We start from the raw sequence: 22,943 nt of genomic DNA, 5'->3' as shown, positions 1-22,943 counted from the left end.
TTATTTTTAAGGTTGACAGGTGCCTAGCCCTTGAAGTGAGCTATCCACTCTCTCCTCAATTCCCATCCTATGTGATATCCAATTGCGGAGTAAGGTGAGAAGTATACTTTATGTGGCTAAGATATCAAGCATAGCCAGGCAGTCACACAGACCAAGCCTAGGATTGGGATCCTTTTAGCAATATTTTTCCATCTTTGTGCTCATTCAGTCACATACAGAAGGAAAGTTTAGAAAAGTGCTTACGTAATTTCTCCAAGATCTCCTCATCAGACATTTTAGGCTTCTTCTTCTGCTTCTCAGTATTTCGGGTCAGAGCATCTGGTGGAGTGGTATTATTCTCAGTAGGTGAAATGGGAGATGTAGCCGCATCCCGAGTTGGAGTAACAGGAATTGGTTCTATCACAGACCGTGTATATACCTGCGTTGTTGGTACAAGAATTTGCCAAGGCCAGTTTTTGTTAGCACAGGGGACACTTGGGAACCACTTTTACATGTATGTGTTAAAAGATCCACAGAAGAACAAATCCCAATAAACTCATCCCTTTTCCTAGGACAAAATCTATGTTCTTCCTCCTCTGTGTCCAGGCCCATCCTCTGTGGGTGGAATGGCCTTCCTTGTTCTCACTATACACAACAGAAATTAGGAAATAACAATGTCTTTTTAGAAAGGAATGCTTAGGAAGATTAAATTTATTAGTTCATTCGTCACTCAGTATTTACCACCTTTCTAATACCTGCCAAGAACTATGTTAAGCACTACCAATTCATTTATGTTTCCTCTATTTTTGAGAAGTTCATGGTTTAGTGGGAACATTTTTTAAATGAACAAGCTTGCAAACTGAAAAAGGCCGTATCAATATGAGGTATCTTGACAACTCTCCAATTTTGAAGCTCATTTTTGTTCAGGTGATTTGTGACCTATAGAAAGGGTGATTCCATAGATACTGTTTGTAAGTTCTCATCCTAAAAGGTTATCTAAGCCCCTTGAATTCGCCCACACCATCTCCCATTGCCAGTCAACCAACTTCTGCTTGAAAACCTCCCTCAATGTTCTACTCCAAAGGCAGCCTTTTTTTGTATTATCAAAGAGTTTAAGCCCCAGATCATTCTTTCATTATAAAGCTCTCATCATATAAAAAGTCCAAACAAAGAAACATTAATAGAGTATCATCTGATGACAGGTCAGTGCTCAGTGATGCTAAATCAAGTAAAAGGCATGGGAACCAGATTGTGCAAAGCGAGGGCAGGAGGACTGTGGCTATTCTAAGATGCAAAAACCTCAGATGAAGTTAAATAAAAATCACTGCCAATATCCGGCATCAAAATGCACTCCTGATGTCCAGCATATTAATAGCACTAATGTATTTATAAATTCCTTTGGGTCTTTCAGTATCATCAATGATGTTCTAAGAGGTAGAATGCTACACATTTAGCAGGGAAGAAAAGATCTGCAGCAGGCTAATTTGTTGCTTCCCAGGAGACTAGAATAATTTATGTTAGTTCTGCACTAAGTAACATTAATTCTGTGTATCTTCCTGTCTTTGGAGGACAGGCTAAGTAAACTAGGGCTGAGTTAGCGGAAACACCAATTATCTAGGACACTTTGGGACTATCTGCAAACCAGTAACAAATAAATATACCATTTCTTGTCTTTAATCATACAGAAAGTACTTTTCAGTCAAGGTGGTTCCGTGATTTCAACAGCTCCAAAATCCAAGAACCCCTACCAGAGTATTAAACCTCCAGGCCTCAGCACCAACCCTGCAAGCTCTAATAAATCCCAAAGCTGTTCACATCCCCACAAACTCACAGATTTTGTGTGCTCTGGGCGTGGAGCAATCACTGGAGGTGGGGTAGCATCATCATCATCATCTTCATCTTCTGAAACCGGTGGCACTGCAGGGGTCTCAGACACCGTCTTCACATTCTGGACAGCAGAAAAAAGCCAGTTTCATCAGGTCCAGTTTGACATGACACTTAAGCTACCAGGATCACCAATCCCCAGAATAAATCTCATTCTGACACCCCTTCTCAAACCTACAGCAGCCTCCACACTCTCTACCTTTGTGTAGCCAGTCCCAGGAACTCAGTCAGCTTCCCTCTCTTCTTTTAGCCACTACTCTCCTCTCAGTCCCTTGGGAGTTCCTTCTCCTACCCAAAGCCTAGTTGTAGATTGGGAAGCCAGCTTACAGATTTTCTATTTGCCTTCCCTAGTCCAAATTCTAAAGACAAGCTCACAGTTCTTTTTCCATGAATTTCGCTCTCCACGCTGAACAGGTAATAAAATACAAAATGTGGGAAAGGGATCAAAAGCTTGAATTTTTATGAAGGTTATCATTATAATTCCTTATTTCTTTCTGATATGGTAAATGGGAGTCCAGACAGACTTTTGCCTCTCCTTTTCCTTTCCTTACTAAAACCTACTAGACACTTTATGGCATCAGGTACCCTTGCCTCAACCTGAAGATATGGAGCATCAGGAGCCCCTTGCCTCAAGAGCACTGTGAGTTTCTCCCCAGACTGGATGCTATCCATTTCACTAATCTTTTTCCCTACCCAAGAATGAACCTTATCAGCACTGCTAATTGAATCTGCTATAATCTCAGCAACTTGATTTTTCCATGCAAACTATAACAAACCTGGGCCAAGAGCAGCAGGTTTTAGGGCAGGTCCAGGCAAAATATATCATACCATTTCTGTTTATTCAAGAGACAGAGTAGCTCCAAAACATGAGTTTTCTGATAGAGATTAAATGATGACAGCATAGGACCAGAGAGGCAATAGGGATCTTTTAATATATATTGGCCTAACTCAACTGTTTTAGATATTTTCAGAGCACCCATTCTGTACTCATAAAATAGTGTGATAGATACTGTTGACACAGAGGTACAAAGATGAAAAAGACAGTCTATGTCCTAAAGCAGCTCATAGTCTGGTATGGGAGACAGGGAGAGGGTGAACTCCCCTCCTGCCTGCCATTTGGGGCCTCTGGAAAGAGGAATGTCAGGGGTTAGAATGACAGGAGCTAAATGAAGGAAGTTACCTAGTGGAATACTAGACAAGAACTCCTGTGTGGGAGACTGGTATTTACCACATTTGACAAACTGAGAAAAAGAAAACTGGCAATCTCATTGATCCTAACAGGACCACTGGTGCAGGGCATAACTTAAAAATTGACAGCCCAGCTGTACGTAAGCGGCTAGTTTTGGTGACCACAGTGAAAGAATTTATCCTCTTGGTCTCGAGTTTCATCATTTGAGGAATGTGGAGGGAAAAGAGTGGTATAATTTGAGGGGTGACCTTAAGTCACTTCCAGTTCTAAAATTCAATAGAGGTCTTTCCCTGTCAAAGTATATGTTTTGTTATTTTTCTGCTCTATTTTCTTTTCTCCCCACTATTCCACCCAACAAAATTTAACTAGAAACCCAAAATGGGAACAAAGTTACTCAGCAGCCTTTTCATCATCAGGTGGCCCCAATGTATACTATAAACATAGTTTAAAAGGTGTGTTTGCTTCCTAAAACTCTGCAGAAAAGGGGATCTCATCACTTTCCCTTGCAACACCTTTTCTTTCCACAGGTAATGACTCTGAGTGATAATGTTAACAATACTAGAATTAAGAGATATAGGATTTTATCCCAGATTTTCACTTCTTATCCCTGTGTCCTTAGGCAAAGCTGTGCCACCCTAAGTCACAAGTTTCTTATCTATAAGATAGGAATAATGACACTTCAATGGGCCACTGGAGGATGAAATAAAGTGATGTGGACATAAAAACACTTTGTAAATAAGTGCTAAGGAGCTAGAAAGATGCAAGGAATCAATTAAGTTATCATTATGTCTAATAACCACAAATCTCTTTTTAAAACACCAGTGACTTCAACTCATGTATTCATTCACTGTGTAGCAGGCTCTATTCTAGGTTCTGAGGCTATGAAAGGACAAAATAGATACAGTCCCTGGTCCTGTGCTTGAATTTTAGAAGAAAATACAGTTGAAATAACTTACCAAAGTGCCAGGTAGTAATAACGTTTACATATGAGAGTAGGAAGTATTACTTTAAATAGAGTAGTCATGGAAAAGGGCTTTCTACTGAGAAGTCAAATAAGCAGTGGCCTGAATGAATTGAGAGAGCAAGCCATGGACTCTCTGGGAGAAGAATATTCATGGCAGGTGGAAGAAGTACAAAGATCCGGAGATGCAAACATGCATGGTATGTCCCAATACTTCTGCGAGGCCTATTAATGTTGCTAAGAAACACTCACGATATAAAAACTGCTGAACTCTAAATAAAAGCAGTAGGAACTGTTGGTGGGAATGCAAGCTGGTGCAACCACTCTGGAAAACAGCATGGAGGTTCCTCAAAATGTTGAAAATAGAACTACCCTATGACCCAGCAATTGCACTACTGGGTATTTACCCTAAAGATACAAACGTAGTGATCCGAAGGGGCACATGCACCCAAATGTTTATAGCAGCAATGTCTACAATAGCCAAACTATGGAAAGAACCTAGATGTCCATCAACAGATGAATGGATAAAGAAGATGTGGTATATATACACAATGGAATACTATGCAGCCATCAAAAGAAATGAAATCTTACCATTTGCAACGACGTGGATGGAACTAGAGGGTATCATGCTTAGCAAAATCAGTCAATCAGAGAAAGACAATTATCATATGATCTCCCTGATATGAGGAAGTGGAGATTGCAACATGGAGGGTTAAGGGGGTAGGAGAAGAATAAATGAAACAAGATGGGATTGGGAAGGAGACAAACCATAAGTGACTCTTAATCTCACAAAACAAACTGAGGGTTGCTGGGGGTTGGAGCGTTGGGAGAGGGGGGTGGGGTTATGGACATTGGGAAGGGTATGTGCTATGATGAGTGCTGTGAAGTGTGTATACCTGGCGATTCACAGACCTGTACCCCTGGGGATAAAAATATATTATATGTTTATAAAAAATAAAAAATTTTTTAAAAAGCAGTAGGAACCTCTCATGTTCTGGCTCAGAGCTGCTTCCATCCATCCCACCCCAGCTCTGTTAGAGTGGGGGTTTTTCCAGGATGAGGCAGGCTCTAATGATATCACCTAAGCGGACTCACTTTCATCTGGAGCAGTGGACAATGCCCAGGTCTAGTGGTGCTGTCAATGGACGTGACTTCCCAGAGGGGTTAGCAAAAGAGGCCAACTGCTCAGATCTGCTAGCCTAAGATTGTAGTCCTGGATAGGGCAAACAAATTTCTGGCTGGGGCTGCTTAAAGGCACAGCAGACACAAGAGAGGCCTCACACTAGTCTTACAAGCTTAGCTCTGTGCATATAATTAAAGATTCAAAAGAGTTAAGCAGAAAGTAAAAGCTGAAACAGACCTCAAAGAGATCTCAATAATTAAGAGAATGAGAATAAAAATTAGCCAAATTATTGGGGTCCCTGGATGGTTCAGTAGGTTAAAGCCTCTGCCTTCGGCTCAGGTCACGATCCCAGGGTCCTGGGATTGAGCCCCGCATCGGGCTCTCTGCTCAGCAGGGAGCCTGCTTCCACCTCTCTCTGTCTCTGCCCACCCCTCTGCCTACTTGTGATCTCTTCCTGTCAAATAAATAAATAAAATCTTTAAAAAAAAGATTAAAAATTAGCCAAGTTATAGAAAACTTGAACAATACTATCAATCAATTCAATCTAACTGACAAATACAGGACATTCTACCCAAAATCTGCAAAAGACACATTCTTTTTAACCACATATAGATCATTCTTCAGGACAGACCATATGCAAGGCCACAAAACACATCATAATAAATTTAAAAGGATTAAAAACATATAATATGTATTCTTTGACATCAAGGAATTAAATTAGAGATCAACAACAGGAAAGACATTTCTCCAAAGAGATAAACAAATGGCCAATAAACACATGAAAAGATGCTCAACATCATTACCCACTGAGAAATGTAAATCAAAACCACAGTGAGATATCATTTCATGCCCATTAAAATGGCTATAATAAAAAACCAGAATAACAGATGTGGGGGAAGACACAGAGAAATTGGAACCCTCCAAACTGCTTGTAGGAGTGTAAAATGGTGCAGCCACTGTGGAAAACAGCCCGGCAGTTCCTCAAAAGGTTAAATGCAGAGTTATCATATGATCTAGCAATCCCACTCCTGGGTATATACCCAAGAGAAGTAAAAATATATAGCCACACAAAATTCATACATGAATGAGCATTATTGATAGCCAAAAAGTAGAAACAACCCAATGCCCATCAACTGATGAATGGATTAAAAACGTAGTATATCAGGGGTGCCTGGGTGGCTCAGATGGTTAAGCATCTGACTTTGGCTCAGGTCATAACCATGGGGTCCTGGGATTCAGTCCCATGCTAGGCTCCCTGCTTAGGAGGGAGTCTGCTTCTCCCTCTCCCTTCTCCCTCTAACTACACCCACACCACTCATGTTCTTGCTTTCTCTCTCTCTCTCAAATGAATAAATTAAAACTCTTTTTTAAAAATGTAGTATCTCGGGGCGCCTGGGTGGCTCAGTGGGTTAAAGCCTCTGCCTTCGGCTCAGGTCATGATCTCAGAGTCCTGGGATCGAGCCCCACATTGGGCTCTCTGCTCAGCAGGGAGCCTGCTTCCTCCTCTCTTTCTACCTGCCTCTCTGCCTACTTGTAATCTCTGTCTGTCAAATAAATAAATAAAATCTTAAAAAAAATTTTTAAAAAGTGTAGTATCTGAATGCAATGGAATATTATTAGGACATAAAAAGGAATGAAGTACTGATACATGTTACAACATAGATGAACCCTGCAAACCTTATGCTAAGCAAAAACCTAGACACATGCTGCATGAACAAAAAATCAGGACAGAAGGGCATATGCAACCAACTGTTTATAGCAGCAATGTCCACAATAGCCAAACAATGGAAAGAACCTAGATATCCATCAACAGATGAATGGATAAAGAAGATGTGGTGTATATATACAATGGAATACTATGCAGCCATCAAAAGAAATGAACTCTTGCCTTTTGCAACGAGGTGGATGGAACTAGAGGGTATTATGCTGAGCGAAATAAGTCAATCAGAGAAAGACAAATGTCATATGATCTCTCTGATATGAGGAATTTGAGAGGCAAGGCAGGGAGGTTGTGGGGGATAGGGAAGGGAAAAATGAAACAAGATGGGATCGGGAGGGAGACAAACTATAAGAGACTCTTAATCTCACAAAACAAACTGAGGATTGCTGGGGGGGTGGAGGGTAGGGATAGGGTGGCTGGGTTATGGACACTGGGGAGGGTATGTGCTATGGTGAGTGCTGTGAAATGTCTAAGCCTCATGATTCACAGACCTGTACCCCTGGGACAAATAATACATTATATGTTAATTTAAAAAATCAGGACAAAAATCAAGGCAAGAGAAATAGAGAAAATATAATAAAAATGGGGAAATCTGTCCAGGAGGTCCAAAATCTAAACAGCAGAGTTCCAGAAAGAAGAAACAAAGAAACCAGAAGAGATTATCAAAGAATTAAGTCAAACAAATTTCTTAGAATTGAAGGCTTGAATTTCCAAGGTTTAAAGAGTCCACAAAGCCCCTTGCAAAATAAATAGATGAATATAAGGATATAAATATGAAATTTCAAACCAATGTTGACAAAGAAGATGCCACAAGCTTATCAAGGGAAAAAAAAATAGGCGAGACACAAAGAAGCAGGAATAAAATGACCTCAGACTTCAATAGCCAACGCTGAATGCTACACGACAAAAGTGCAGTATTTTCCAAATATTGACAGAAAATTATTCTCAATCTAGAACTCTAGACTCAGCCAAAGTATCAATCAAATCTGGGGGCAGAATAGACATGCTCCATTTCAAGACTTGGAAGGCACTAAAATATTGACTTCCCATTTACTTTCTCAAAGCGACTGGAAGATAAGCTCTACCAAACTGCAAAAGTAAACCAAAAATGAGGAAGGAACAACACAAAGAAAACAGCAAAGGGATTGCCAGGACAATGGTTACAAGAGATCCCAGAAAAACAACTACTAATTACAAAGATTCTAATCCTATTTGACGGTTTTCACCTAATACTTGGGTAAAAATAATTTTTTTTGGTAAAAATAATTTTTAAGGGAATATTCTTAATCATCATCAACTCAGCTAACAGATAATTACTGCTATTATCTGTTAGCCTGTCAGCTTATCTGTGGGTGGTTAAACTGTATCTTCATGTCTTTATTTTGACCTCATGCATTCTTTTTTTTTTAAGATTTTATTTATTTATTTATTTTATTTATTTATTCATTCATTCATTCATTCATTTACATATTATCTCTGCTGAGCAGACAGCCCAGTGTGGGGCTCAATCCCAGGACCCTGAGACCATGACCTGAGCCAAAGGCAGAGGCTTAGCCCACTGAGCCACCCAGGCGCCCCTGACCTCATGCATTCTTGAATGCTAATTTGATTAGGTACAGAATTCTTGGTTCTAAGTAATTTTTCTCATATCTCTGAAGATACTGTTCCTCTGCCCCCTATTGCTACTGAGGAACATCTGGTGTATATTCTCTTTGAAATGTCTGAAGCTCTTTCTCTTATCCTTGGGTCTCTGCAGTTACCTGATCTGATAACTGGTTTGCCCTTTCATCTGAAGGGTCATGCTTTTCTTTAACTGAGGGATTTTCTTCTATTATTCCTTTGATTATTTTTTCCATGTTAGTGTCCCAGTTCTCTAATTCTTCTTGAATCTCCCCATAAATAAATCCCTGTGTCCCTGATTCCCCCAATTTTCCACTGTTTTTATATTTTGTGTCATATTATTCATTCTTACATGCATTTTTTAATCCTTCTGAATTTATTTCCTTAATCACATTTTTCATTTCTAAGAACTCTTTTTCATCCTCTGGTCTAATAGCAGCAATGTTTTTGTGGCTGCAACATCTATAAAGCCTCTGTATAATATGTTATATAATATATGTAATTATATATATATATAACATGTTCATATTATATATTTTTATATAATTTTATATATTTATATCTATTATATATATTTATATATTTATATATATTTTATATATTTCTAAAAAATTTTTTGAATTATCTACTTCCTCTGGGTCCAATTTTACTTTCTTTATCTGATCCTTCTCTTTAATGCTTTCCTTCCTTTCAGTATCTAGAGATCCTGGGCTATCCATTCACACTTCTAAGTGAAGAACTAGGTTGATCAGTGCATGTAAGCAGCATGGGTTTCTTCTGCAGTTGTGTCTGTTTCTCCACTGTCTCCTGGATGGGAGGTCTGATGTAACCTACATGTGAGTTAGAGAGTCTGCGTGTGGTTGTTGGCAGGCGTCACTTTAGAGTATGTTGGCATAGAAGAACATGTAGGGTTGAGATTCCTCTCCTTCCAATTATCCAAAGTATGAAAAATTTACTCTTGGGATGGAGAATTTAATGTATTTTCTTCCACTGCAGACCTACTCTTCCTTTTCCCCTTCTTCATACCTGTTGCAGAGATCTGTAGTTAACTCAGGTTCTGCTTTGCTCCTCTCTCAAGCACCTATACCTACAGCACAAGTTCTCTTCAAGTAGGCAGTTTCTTTTCTTTAGAAAATTATCTGGCTTGGGGCACCTTGGTGGCTCAGTTGTTAAACATGTGCCTTCAGCTCAGGTCATGACCCCAGAGTCTTGGGATCCAGCATCAGGCTCCCTGCTTGACGGGAAGCCTGCTTCTCCCTCTCTCACTCCCCTTGCTTGTGTTCTCTCTCTCACTGTGTCTCTGTCAAATAAATAAATAAAATCTTAAAAAAAGAAAAAAGAAAAAAGAAATTACCTGGCTTAAGCTTAGAGTCAAAATTCTGCTACCTTTTGCTCTCTGTAAGATGAAGACTGCCCTTGCTGTTTCAAATGCAGAATTTTAAATAATTTACCCTTGAAGATGATCCAGGACTCCTTCCTGCTTCTTCTTTATTGTATACTCTATCAGCTACTCTTGTTTTCCCAGTTTTCTCTTCCACATACTTTAAGCTATGGCTTCTTCTATTTTCATCAATCTGATCTTTGCTTTCTATCCTCTGTGAATTTCTGACAATGGCTTATTTATGTTCTATTTTTGTTTTGGAGCACTGCTTTGTATTTTTTTTTAATAGATCTTTTTCTGAAATTAAGAAATTTGGCATAGCAAGAGAGACAGATATATGAATTCATTCTAATACCCAATTTCCAGAGGAATCTTCTAAAATGTGAGTTTAGACTAAAATGTGTGAATCTGTTTCTCCACTGTCCCCTCTCCTTCTCCTAAGCTGTAGCAATCTCCTATATAGAAGATCGCCTTAGCTTTAGCACACAGTTCTAGGTCTTTGGCTTGAAAGGATAGATCCTTAACTTGGCTTTTGTTCATGCTACCTCAGACCAGGAAGAATTTCCCTTTTATCTGCCTGGTATCATTACCTTTATTTACCTGACAAGATATTATGAATCCCTGTTTAGATGTTCTGATTCCTCACTAAATTGTGAAATCAAGAGCAAAGACCTTACCAGTCCTTGACCCCCCAACACCAAAAGAACCTACCACATAATAGCTGTTTGTTTATAAATGAAAATTCAGGAATTAAAATGCTATAGAATCTGAGAGCCAGACCTCAAATCAATAAGCCACAAGTAACAGAATTTTCATGCTAGAAAGAATCTTAAAGATCATGGTTTTTAAATGAACAAATCATTAGGACGAACAACTCTGAAAACTTCCCTGCACTACCAGGCAGAATAAATCGGTTTATCAAATATGACCCCCATCACACATTACTCATACCTATCTTGCAGCCCTCATCCCTCTCGTGTGCTGTTAAATTATCCCTCAAGGACTAAGATAGTGCATACTCATTTTTGTGTCACCAACACCTGGACACAAAGAAGGTGCTAAGTAAATATTTATAGCATGAATGAATAAATGAATGCTCAGGAAAATGGAATTTTGTACTGGTTTCTCCTACTAATTTATTCGAGGGTAGAGAGCAAGTCACTTAATCTCTGAATCTCAATTTCTTAACCTGTGTTATAGGAATAACAATCCCATCCAATTATTTCACAAATCAAGTGGGATGATCTGTATGAAACCAATATGGAAAATAATGATACGCTATCACAATGCAAACCATAATCCCTCAGGTAAAACTAGTAAGGAAATATAGAATACTGAACCACAGGGAAAAATGTTAAGAATTGGGGGATAAAATGTCCTTGACAACCTGAGCGGTTTTAATTGTAGATACTAAGCCAGGTTTTTACCAAGCAGGTGTTATTCTCTCTGCCATATGGCGTGAGCCCCAGGGCTCCTCCTCCTCATGAAAGGACAACATAGCTATGGCTTTACTGTAGTCTCCTTTTTATAAGACCTCTCTGACATCTTTCTCAGTCCTCTGCCACAGTGAAAAGTATCCTGGACTGGGACTCACCTTAGTTCTAATCTGGTTCTGCACCACCACTAATTATGAGTCTTCAAGCAAGTCTGTTTTCTACGTGTGAAATGGGGATGGGTAATGCCTTCTTCACAAGGTAACTGTGAGGACTAACCATACCAACCACAAATAGTTATTAGCATGGTGCCTGGCACACATTGGCCCCTCAATAAATGATAGTTGTCACTCTTGTAAAAGCATAAACACATATGAACCACAAAGCACAGCTCAGTTTTGTTTAGACCCCTTCTTCTATAATTTACTGTTCAATAATAGGGAGAAACTCCCAAATATCTTAACACTTACAAATTCTTTCCCTTTCTTTAATTACATCTCTTCCGTTTGATGAAAGAATGAACCAGGGGAAAGCAATGCAGACTGGCATCAGATACCTATTGCCATTAAACCTTCTCAATTTCAGTGTTATCTTCTATAAAACAAGGATAATAACCCACCTAATTAAACTCCAGGGAGGATTAAAAGACATAGTGAATAAGAAAGGAACCAGTATGTTATAAAGGTCCTGGACATGTGAACATTTTTATGATTGATAGGAATGTAAATGACTCAAAGTAAACCAGTCCCTAATGCTAGAAGCATGGATTAAAGTATTTTGATGGTGACTCAGTACTGTGTTAGAACTTACCATTCCCCTGTTTAAAATTCTTTAATAGCTTCTCATTACCTTTAAGATAAAGATAAACCTTCTACATGATCTGACCTGCCACCATTCCTCCTCATCACCAGCCTCTCGTCCATTCACACTTCACATTCCAATCATAACAGGTCACTTGCAGTTCCCTATAAAAGCATACCTTGTGAACCTCCTTGTCTTTGCACATGCTATTTATTTTCCCTTTGTCTGGAATATCCTCATGTCTCCTTAATTCTTGCCCTAGATAACGAACTCCTCAAATCAGACTCTACCATCAAGAAGTTTTCTCTTACACATCCAACCTTTTATTCAGTAAGTGGTTACTTGCCAGATGCCATGGATACAGCAATAACAAGCCAGACAGCCCCTGGCTTCATGAAGTTTTAGCATGTTGTACTGTAACTGCTTGTGCCTTCATGCTGCTCATAAGACTGGGAGATTCTTAGGTGTTAGGACAATGTCTGATTTTCTTCCATATTGTCATTTCTCCATAAGGACCTGGCATAGAGTGGGAGTTCTATAAATATTTAACAAATCAATATGACAAAACCACCTCTGTACAAGAGAAAGCATCAGGTGTGAGGAATTACAGTATTCTCTTATACATATCAGAGCTTACTATTTATAAGACCCTTCCAAACAACAGCCCACTTTATCTGCTCTGAAAAATGGAATTTGTAAGTTGAGAGAGGCAGAAACCTTTGTGGTCATCTAAGCTTTTTTTTTTTCCTTTTTTTTTAAATTCTAGTATAGGTAACATGCAGTGTTCTATTAGCTCTAGGTATACAATATAGTGATGGAGTAACTCCATGCATCACACAGTGCTATCATAACAAGTGCCCTTCTTAATCCCCATCACCTACTTCATCCATCCCTGAGCCACCTCCCCTCTGGTAAACATCTATTTGTTCTCTATAGTTAAAAGTCTTGGTTTCTCTCTTTTTTTTCCTTTGTTCGTTTGCTTTTTTTCTTAAATTCCACATGCAAGTGAAATCATATGGTATTTGTCTTTGTAGGACTTATTTCACTTAGTATGATACTCTCTAGCACTACCCATGTTGTGGCAAGTGACAAGATTTTCTTTTTTTTTAGCTGAATAATATTCCATTGTATATAAAAATATATAAATATAGATAGATAGATAGATACACACAGAGAGATACACACACACCCACACACAAACACACACCATTTCTCCTTTACCCATTCACCTATCAATGGACACTGGGCAGCTTCCATAATTTAGCTATTATAAATAATGCTGCTATAAACACAGGGGTGCATATATCCTTCTGAATTCCTGTTCTGGTATTCTTTTAAATACCCAGTAGTAGAATTACAGGATCACAGGGTAGTTCGATTTTTAAAGTTTTGAGGATGAGGTCACCTAGCTTTACTTTCCAGCCAATTCATCAGTGATTCCTATAATACACCTTCAAGGGACAGGGCTTCACTATACAGTGTCAGAGAACAGAATGGATGACCTTAAATGAACAGAATCTGCTCCCTCCAAAAACTAGTCCTAATTTGGTTTTGTAGACCCTACCAACAAAAAAGAGGGAATTCTCTTCTAAATCCAGGTATTTGAAGACATGTCCAGGTAAAGGAAAGTGTACATCTTCATTTTATAGATGAAAAAATTGAAGTTCAGAAAGGCAAATTGGCTTTCCCAAGGTTTCAAAGCTACAAATGAAAAACTGAGTCTAGATGTCAGTTCTGGTTCCAAGGTTAGGATTTCTGGAACACTAAAAAAATCAAATCTAGAAGAGCTACCTACTATTTATTCAGTCCAATTCCTTTAATGTATGGATAAGAACTATGAGGGCTGGCAAGTGGAGGACAGGAGGACCAAGATGAGTGTCTCCCAGTTCAGGCTCTGCATCTACCACACTGTCTTGATCCCTAACCACCAGGCCTGCCCATATCAGAATAAAGAAAATAAAAACTTACCAATGTGTTAGAAGAATTATAATCCTCAGCTGATTTATCTGCAAAAGGAAAAAGACAAGGGACCCAGTCAGTAAATAATCACAATTAATCCATTCTTGAGAGCTAAGGAAGCCTATCCAATCAAGCACTTGCCAGACTCGGAGAATAAAAATAATAATATTACGGTACTATGGGCCTGACACCATACTAAAGCACATTATACACATTACTTCCTTTAATCCTCACTACAGCTCTGAGTACAATTATTATGTCTACTTTTATAGATTTGGAAACTGAGATTCAGAGAAGTTAAGTAATTTGCCCAGGGTACACACAGATTAAACAGGAGTCAACATTTGTATCCTGGTCTAATTCTAAATACTATGATAGAACTTCACCAACTCTAACATCATCAGGTCTCAAAGGTCAAAGAAATTTCCTGCACTCTAGAAAGAGAAAGAATTCATGTCCTCAGCTACCCATGACAAATCATGACCAGCTTGTGGCTTCAGCTTTTAAAAAGGATCTTTCTACATCCATGTCTATTTCCTACACAGAAAGAAAAATTAAGGTTTAGAAAAAGAGAAGCATTAATCATGTCAAGTCTAACTTAAGGCAGGGTCTTACTTCTAAGAATAGATTCAAGCTTCCTCAATGAGGCAATTATCACATTTCATTGATTTTGAAATGTAAATTTTTTACACTAACATTTCTGAAAGAGAGATGTGCCCTACAATCAAAGGCATTTCACGGTTTAATTGGCAACTTCTTCTTCTTTAGTGGTATATAAAATAATGGTGCTGCTTACAATTAATGATATTTTATATTTAATAAAACATGAAACACAGACTCAATGGAGATCTTAGCAAGAAATTAAGTTTAAAAGCCAAATATCATGTTTGGTTTTATACTTTAATTCCTACAGACCTAAGAAGAAACTGACTTAGCCAGTTCAACACCAATGGAATTAAGGAGGAGAAATTATTCTACCAAATCCAACATATTCCTCACCAAGAACCAAGTCCAGAGAATGTCCAAGATCCCAATTCCATCATATAAGAAAGTGTCAGGTACAGCTTCTTTGATCCTACGACAAATCATGAACCCACAAGCTGTGACAATATATTCTTCAAAAAACCCTGGGAATAGCCAGGTGTACCCTGGAGAAACTAATTCAGGATATACTTTAAACATAATTCCCTAACATATCAGTTGATTCACCCTGAGTAAGTCACTCAGTTTCTCTAAGCCTAATTAATTTCTCCAAGTCTGTGAAATGGGGATAATAGTCCTTGCTATACCAACCCCTCAAGGCCGTCATGAGGATCAATGAAATTAATTTATGTGCAAGCATACAAACTGAGGTAGTATTCTCAGAATCAATAGTATGAGAAGAAGGGAAATAGGAAAAGGAGAGAGATGGCATTAAAAAAAACTGTGCCAGGGGTGCTTGGGTGGCTCAGTTGGTTAAGCATCTGCCTTTAGTTCAGGTCATGATACCAGGGTTCTGGGCAAGAGCCCCACATCAGATGACTCCCTGCGGGGTAGGAGTGTAGTCTGCTTCTTGCTATCCCTCTGCCTCTCTCTCCCCCTGCCTGCAGCTCCTCCTGCTTGTGACACATTTTCTCTCTGTCCAATAACATCTTTTTAAAAAATAAATTAAATAAAAATAAAATGTTTCTAAATATACAATTTTGCCTAGAATTGGCCCTGGACTTCAACCTCTAAAAAACTAAAAATACTGTACTTGCGTGTCCGCACACACACACATATACATGTGTGAACAAATTTATATACATGGAAGGAGTTGTATGAACACATATCTGTACATTCTAACATATACAGTATAATTCATATGTGCCTGCACAGGTGATCATATATACACATTTATCTTAATGTGTGTATCTATATACAGTTTAATTCACAAATACTTAAATGGACTTTAATTCCAAAGATACGAAAACCCACAGAGCTATGCTTCCATATACATATCTGGTCCTTGTACACATCTACACACATGTACACACAAACAGAGATTCTTCCAAAGACTTCGCTGCTCAGGCTTTTGAAGCCAGCTTCTCATCTGACGTTCATGACAAATGCCTTAAAACACAAGCTCTAACTTCCTGACTAGAAAACTGTCCCACCCAGCACCCCTCAACCCCAATTCCTCCTTGGAATGACTCAGACCCTCAATGGGAAAAGAGACCGAGCCAACGGGACCAGGAAGGAAATACTGCTGGGAATATGCATGACCCTCTCCTGGGTACCATCACGGTAGCATGAGCTAAGCTGCAGTTTGTCCTCCTCACCATCTGTGCCCTTTGATACAGGCCAGATACTTGCTGGGGAAAGCATCCTTCAAAATTAGCTCGTTCATCCTGGTTCTCACCTTCTCCAACAATACTGCTCTTTGAAAGAGACAGCATGAACACTGAAAATAACACCAGACTTGGAGTTAAGAGATCAGTTCTGCCACCAATTTAGCCACATTAGAAAGGACATTTTTGGCTTTTAATGTCTGCAAAACAGGGGGGAACTGAGAGCAGTATATACTGAGGATACATCTTGCTCTAACATTCTAAGATGACATTATAAAAGGCAAGTTTCTAGAAACGTAGGCCTTCTGGTTACTTATCTTGGAAAAGAAAAATCTCCCTGCTATGGAGAGAGGTGTTCCAAGTAGAATTACTAGAGTCAAGAAGCAAACTCAAAAGATGCTAGTCTGGGAATTAGAAGACCTGGATTCTAATCCAAATTCTGTCATTAAAACCACTCTGAAAAACATAGTCTATTACAGAGAGGGTACATCTAAAGTACATTTATTATTAGTGGCCTGTTTTACATTTGACTGATAGCAATTAATTCCTTGAGGAAGAAATTGGGCTTATCTACTTAAAAGATACACATCACATGTGTTATTAAATAACTTAATGATATTAAATTTAAAAATGCTAATGACAGCTACACTTCCATGGTGCTGTTTTACAACCTAAAAAGAAATTTCATATCAATGAGCTCATTTATTCTTCACTACAATCTCTTGAGACAAGAATTATTATTCTCAATTTGAAGCTAAATATACATGTGTCATGTTACTTTTTAAAAATGTGCAGTCTCAGAGCAAAGACCCATCCCTTTGGCTCTCGAATTCCAAAATCCCACCTTACAGTACCATCCCCACTCTTTCCAATACTTTCTTCCCTTACCCCACACCGAAAGGCATGTGGAACTTTTCCACCCAGATGAAAACCCTTTTTTTTTTCCTCGACTGCTCTGGATTCAAGCCCCATACCTGTAAAGCTCATGTACTTCTGGCTGTTGGAAGTCTTCTTTGAGTTATAAAATTCCAATACATCCAGAACAGCCTGCGGGTTTTTCTTCTGCTCTGACTTAGTGATATTTGATGTCTGAAGGAGACGAGCCCATTGCTCTGGCATCCCCTATAAGAGAGACATACAACATTATCAGGAAGGCATAGTCAAAGGAGATCCTGAAGGAGAAACTCTGATACCTGCTGGCAGTTAAAGACAGGTTTAGCCATTCTTTCTGTACCCTCAGAGCACTAGACAAGCCTTTTTTATAGCACCTATCTCATTGTATTATTTGTTTCTTGAGGTGTTTGCTCTTTCACTAGGCTATTCCACCTTCAGAACAGGAACCATGTGTGATTTGTCTTTATATTATCAGTGCCCCATGCAAAGCCTGCTGCCAGGAAGCCACTTAACAGAGGGCTAGTTAAGGAATGGAGATACAAAGCCTTCTCAGGTACAGTTTTGGAGGTGAAGAAAATGTCCCTCTTACAAATGTAAGAAGATAGTAATGAGGGTCTTGGGCAAAGACAGAGTCATCAGAAATACTAAGGGGAAAAAGAAATTAATCTAACAGTGCATAGTCAGAACTCTCAAAGACCAAAGGCCTTTCTGTGACCCAGGACTTACTGTAAACTCCCCTGTGACAGCATCAAAACCAACGTGAATTGTGTGCTCAAAATCTGAAGGAAGAGAAATCTCCGGCCGTTCCTTCTCCTTCTTTTTATTTGCTGCAAGAGAAACAGGGGAAAGGAAATAAAAACAAGGACATTACATTTTTTGGTTTATTTAACTCTTTGTTGAGCTGTGGGCTCCTTTGAAGGCTAAGGGCTGTCTACTTCACATAAGTACTGACAGAGCCAGATGCCAGACTTAGATTAGAATAGGTGTTCAAAGCATGATTAAAGAACTTAATTTTTTGTGGAACTAAAGTAAGGGAGGGAAAGAAAGGCTATTTTTCAGAGTTTAAAGTCCTGGCTCTACCACTAATGAGCCATTTGCACTTGATCTTAACGTAAAGGCCGAGAAGCGATTAGTAATGAGCCATTTGATCTGGGGCGAGTCACTTCCTTTTTCTGAACCCTGGTTTCTCCATCTGTAAAAAAGAGAAGGCTCAGGTAAATGGTCTCTAAAGATCCTTCCAGCTCTGACATCCTACACTGTATGAGTTCCTATGACCTGCATCCTACTGGTTGGGTATTTGATTATGGACTGCTTTAAGGTTCTCTCAATTTAGAGAATTTAAATCTGAATATTATTTTAATAATATAAATCACTAATATTTTATCAGATGCTAACCAGACAATGGTTCTAGTTCTTCACATGTATGAATTCACTTTAGCCTCATAGTAGCCCTGTCAGGGTAGATATTATCTTCCTTATTTTGCAGGTAAGGAAATGGAAGCACAGAGATTAAGTTACCTGCTTAAGATCACATGGTTAGTAATTGGCAGCATCCAGATACAAACCCAGGCAGTCTGGCCCAGAGCCCAAGCTCAAAATCACTATGCTACACTGCCTCCCCAAGCTAGGACCTTAAAGGATTATACAGACCAAATATTTGTAGTCATCCCTCTCCCATCAAGGGTCATGAGTAAAATAGATGTTCACTAAGGTCCTGCTGACCTGGTAGAAAAGACTTCAACATTTAAGGAATTTTAGTGCTAAAAGTAAAGTACCCTTGTCAGGGGTTCAATTATGTCCCCCAAAATTCATATGTTCTAACTCCAACTAGCTCAGAATGTGACCTTATTTGGAAATAGGTCCAAATGTAATTAGTTATGTTTAGGTCATACTGGAGCAGGGTGGACCCCTAATCCAGTTAAGACTGGTGTTCTTATAAAAATAAGAAATTTGGAGACAGATGCACATAAGAATACCATATGAAGATGAAGAAAGATGTCAGAGTGATGCTTCTTCAAGTCTAGAAACACACAAACCACCAGAAGCTAAGGAAGAGGTATGGAACAGATTTTTCTTCACAGCCTTCGAAAGCAAACAACCCGGGTACCTGGGTGGTTCAGTTGGTTAAGCGACTGCCTTTGGCCAGGTCATGATCCTGGAGTCCTGGGATTGAGACCCGCATCAAGCTCTCTGCTCAGCAGGGAGTCTGCTTCTCCCTCTGACCCTCCCCTTCTCGTGCTCTCTCTCTCAAATAAATAAATAAAATCTTAAAAAAAAAAAAAAAGGAAACAACCCTGCAGATAACTTGATCTTGGAATCCTAGCCTCCAGAACTGAAACAATAAATTTCTGTTGTTTAAGCCACCTAGTTTATGGTACTTAGTTACAGAAGCTCTATAAATATAACCCTCTTCCAGCTAAAAGGAGTTTCAAGGTCTTAGTATCAAGCTAGACCTCAGCTGGAATCTGCAAATGCAATCCCACTGAAACAGGCTTAAATACCTTCCAAGTCTCAGCCAGATAATCTTTCTTCCTAAATGGGGACCTACAGAGCCCAGATTTTAAATATCTGTAGAAACCCTCCTTATTTCTCCAGCCAAGGCTCCTCCTCCTTCAATGTTCTAGGGAGAAGGCCATCTGATCTAAACTCCCAGGGAACTCCTACACATACCTGGGGGAACTGGGTTCAGAGGCTAACAGCAAAAGCTACTATTTATTGAGCTCTTACCATGTGCCAAGCATGTGCTAAGAATTTTATATGCATCATGTCACCAAATACTCATATAGCCCTATAAAATAGGTATTAACATCTGCATTATATAGGTAAGGAAATATAAGTTCTTCTTTTTAATAATTTGCTTGATCATTGCTGAGTTTCAGTGACAAGTCTATCCTAAAAATATTAGACACTGGCCATTTAAGCTCACAGGCCTGAGAGGCAAAACTAGAATATCCCCTTTTTATTTATTTATTTTTATTGTGTTATGTTAGTCACCATACAATACATTATTGGTTTTTGATGCAGTGTTCCAAGATTCATTGTTTATGTACCATACCCAGTGCTGCATGCAATACGTGCCCTCCTTAATACACATCACCAAGCTCACCCAACCCCCTACCCCCTCCCTTCCAAAACCCTCAGATTGTTTCTCCCCCTCCGATTTGCCCCAATTCATTTTTCCTTTCCTTCTCCTAATGTCCTCCATGTTATTCCTTATGCTCCACAAGTGAAACCATATGATAATTGACTCTCTCTGCTTGATTTATTTCACTCAGCATAATCTGCTCCAGTCTGATCCATGTTGCAGAATAACCCCTCTGTAAGGCAAATCAGCAATGAAAGCCCAGGAGCCCTAAGTCTCTGGTCTTCCCCACTACCAATCTCTCGATGAAACTACCAGTTTTCTCCTTATGGAAGTCATGTTCCACATCGTCAAGTCAAGGCCCCAAATCCTTGGCTCCATGACAAGACATTTTCCCTCCCAGAAATGCCCAGGATCATATACCAGCAAGGCTCCGAAAAAACCCTGTAGCCCATAATTCACATCTAAGAGAAATCACCACAGGGGAACCTGGGTGGCTCAGTCAGTTAAGTGTCCAGCTCTTGGTTTTGGCTCAGGTCATGATCTTAGGATCCTGAGATAAAGCCCTGTGTTGGACCCCATGCTCAGCACAGAGTCTGCTTCTCTCCCTCTCTCTCTCCCTCTGACCTTCACCCTGCTTATGTACTCGCTAGCACGCTCTCTCGCTCTCCCTCTTAAATGAATAAATAAGTAACATCTCTAAAAAAAAAGAAAAAGAAAGAAATAAAAGAATTCACTGTAGTACCTAAGAACTTGGCTGGGGTAAGACAAGGCTGAATGCCAGGCTTCTCTGAGCCTATCCTTAAAGATCAGATTAAAAGTATAGGCTGAATTATATTAATCAAAACAGTAAGGTACTGGCACAAAAACAGACACACAGATTAATAGAACAGAATAGAGAGCCCGGAAATAAATGCATACGTATATAGTCAATTAATTGATGACAAAGGAGGCAAGAAGAAAGAATGGGGAAAAGACAGTCTCTTTAATAAATGGTGATGGAAGACCAAACAGCTATATTCTTTCACAAAAGAATGAAACTGCACCACTTCTAACACCATAAACAAAAATCCTAGAAGAGAGCACAGGCAGCAATTTCTCTGACACTGGCCATAGCAACGTTTTTCTAACATTTTCCCTTGTCTCCTAAGACAAGGAAAACAAAAGCAAAAATAAACTATTAGGATTACATCAAAATAAAAAGCTTTTGTGTGCAAAGAAAACCATCAACAAAAAGGTAACCTACTGAATAGGAGAAGATATTTGCAAATGATATATCCAATAAGGGGTTTACATCTAAAACATACAAGAACTTACACAACTCAACTCCAAAAAATACCAATCTGATTTAAAAAATGGGCAGAGGATGCAAATAGGCATTTTTCCAAAGAAGACATCCAGATGCCTAAAAGACATGAAAAAATGCTCAACATCACTCATCATCAGGGAAATGCAAGTCAAAACCACAATGGGATATTACCTCACACCTATCAGAATGGCTAAAATCAAAAACACAAGAAATAACAAGTGTTGCTGGAGATCTGGAGGAGAAGGAATATTGTACACAGTTGGTAGGAATGTAAATCGGTACAATTTACAACTGTGGATTGTACAAACAGCAATGTGTAAAGAGGTTCCTCAAAAAGTTAAAAATAGAATTATCATATGACCTAGTAATCCCACTACTGGATATTTACCCAAAGAAAACAAAAATACTAATCTGCATAGATATATGCACCCCTATACTTATTAGCATTATTACAATAGCCAAGATATGGAAGAAACCTAAGTGTCCACTGATAGACAAATAGATTAGAAAGATAGAAACACACACACAAACACACACAAGGAATACTTTGCAGCCATAAAAATGGGATGAGACAGTACCATTTGTGGCAACACTATGGATTGGAGGATATTATGCTAAGTAAAATAAGCCAGTCTGGGAAAGACAGATACCATATGATTCCACTAATATGTGATATCTAAAAAAATGAATACACAAACAAACAAAAAGCAGAATGAAACTTATAATTACAAAGAACAAACCGATGGTTGCCTGGCGGAGGGTGGGGAACAGGCAACACGGGTGAAGGGGAGTGGTAGATACAGGCTTCTGGTTATGGAATGAATAAGTCACAGCATAAGGAATATAGTCAATGGTAGTATAATAGCACCATATGGTGACAGATGATAGCTATACTTGTGGTGAACACAGCATAACGTATAGACTTGTTGAATAGCTGTGTTGTATACCTAAAACTAATTTGTGTCAACTATGCTCAAATAAAAAAATAAAATTTTTTTCAAATACAGCTGTGGACTAAAATAGACCCCCAAATCCATAGCTAAGGCCCCAGTGTTCAAGAAGAGCTGGACTGCAAATATATGATCCACTTGTATTGCCTTTCCCAGTCGACTTGTCTGAGCCTCAATACCAGACTGCATATCCCTATAGGGCAAAGAAAGTATCAATACAGCTTACAGCACTTTAAAACAGATTTACATTTCATAAAAATCACCTTCATTTGAGTCATGCTTTAATGCTTACAAAGCACTCTCACGTATATTACTTCACTAGAGCCTCCAAACAACCGTGTGATGAGCA

General features: G+C 38.9%; 1 protein-coding gene across 3 annotated transcripts in view; it reads right to left on the bottom strand.

The window, feature by feature from the left end:
* The window catches only part of PAK1 (p21 (RAC1) activated kinase 1), an 83,507-nt gene that overhangs the window by 28,470 nt on the left and 32,094 nt on the right, over positions 1 to 22,943 (bottom strand). For all 3 annotated transcript variants that reach the window (XM_032852997.1, XM_032852996.1, XM_032852998.1), the window contains exons 3-7: positions 17,980 to 18,080; positions 17,334 to 17,481; positions 14,060 to 14,097; positions 1,811 to 1,927; positions 244 to 418 (exon numbers count right to left, since the gene is read on the bottom strand). In XM_032852997.1, the coding sequence (XP_032708888.1) occupies positions 244 to 418; positions 1,811 to 1,927; positions 14,060 to 14,097; positions 17,334 to 17,481; positions 17,980 to 18,080 (579 nt within the window). The remainder of the gene's footprint in view (positions 1 to 243; positions 419 to 1,810; positions 1,928 to 14,059; positions 14,098 to 17,333; positions 17,482 to 17,979; positions 18,081 to 22,943) is intronic.

Source organism: Lontra canadensis, unplaced genomic scaffold (assembly GCF_010015895.1).
Source record: "Lontra canadensis isolate GAN:19392208 unplaced genomic scaffold, GSC_riverotter_1.0 scaffold7, whole genome shotgun sequence".
NCBI classification, from domain to species: Eukaryota; Metazoa; Chordata; class Mammalia; order Carnivora; family Mustelidae; genus Lontra; species Lontra canadensis.
This window is presented reverse-complemented; position numbering and strand designations above follow the sequence as displayed.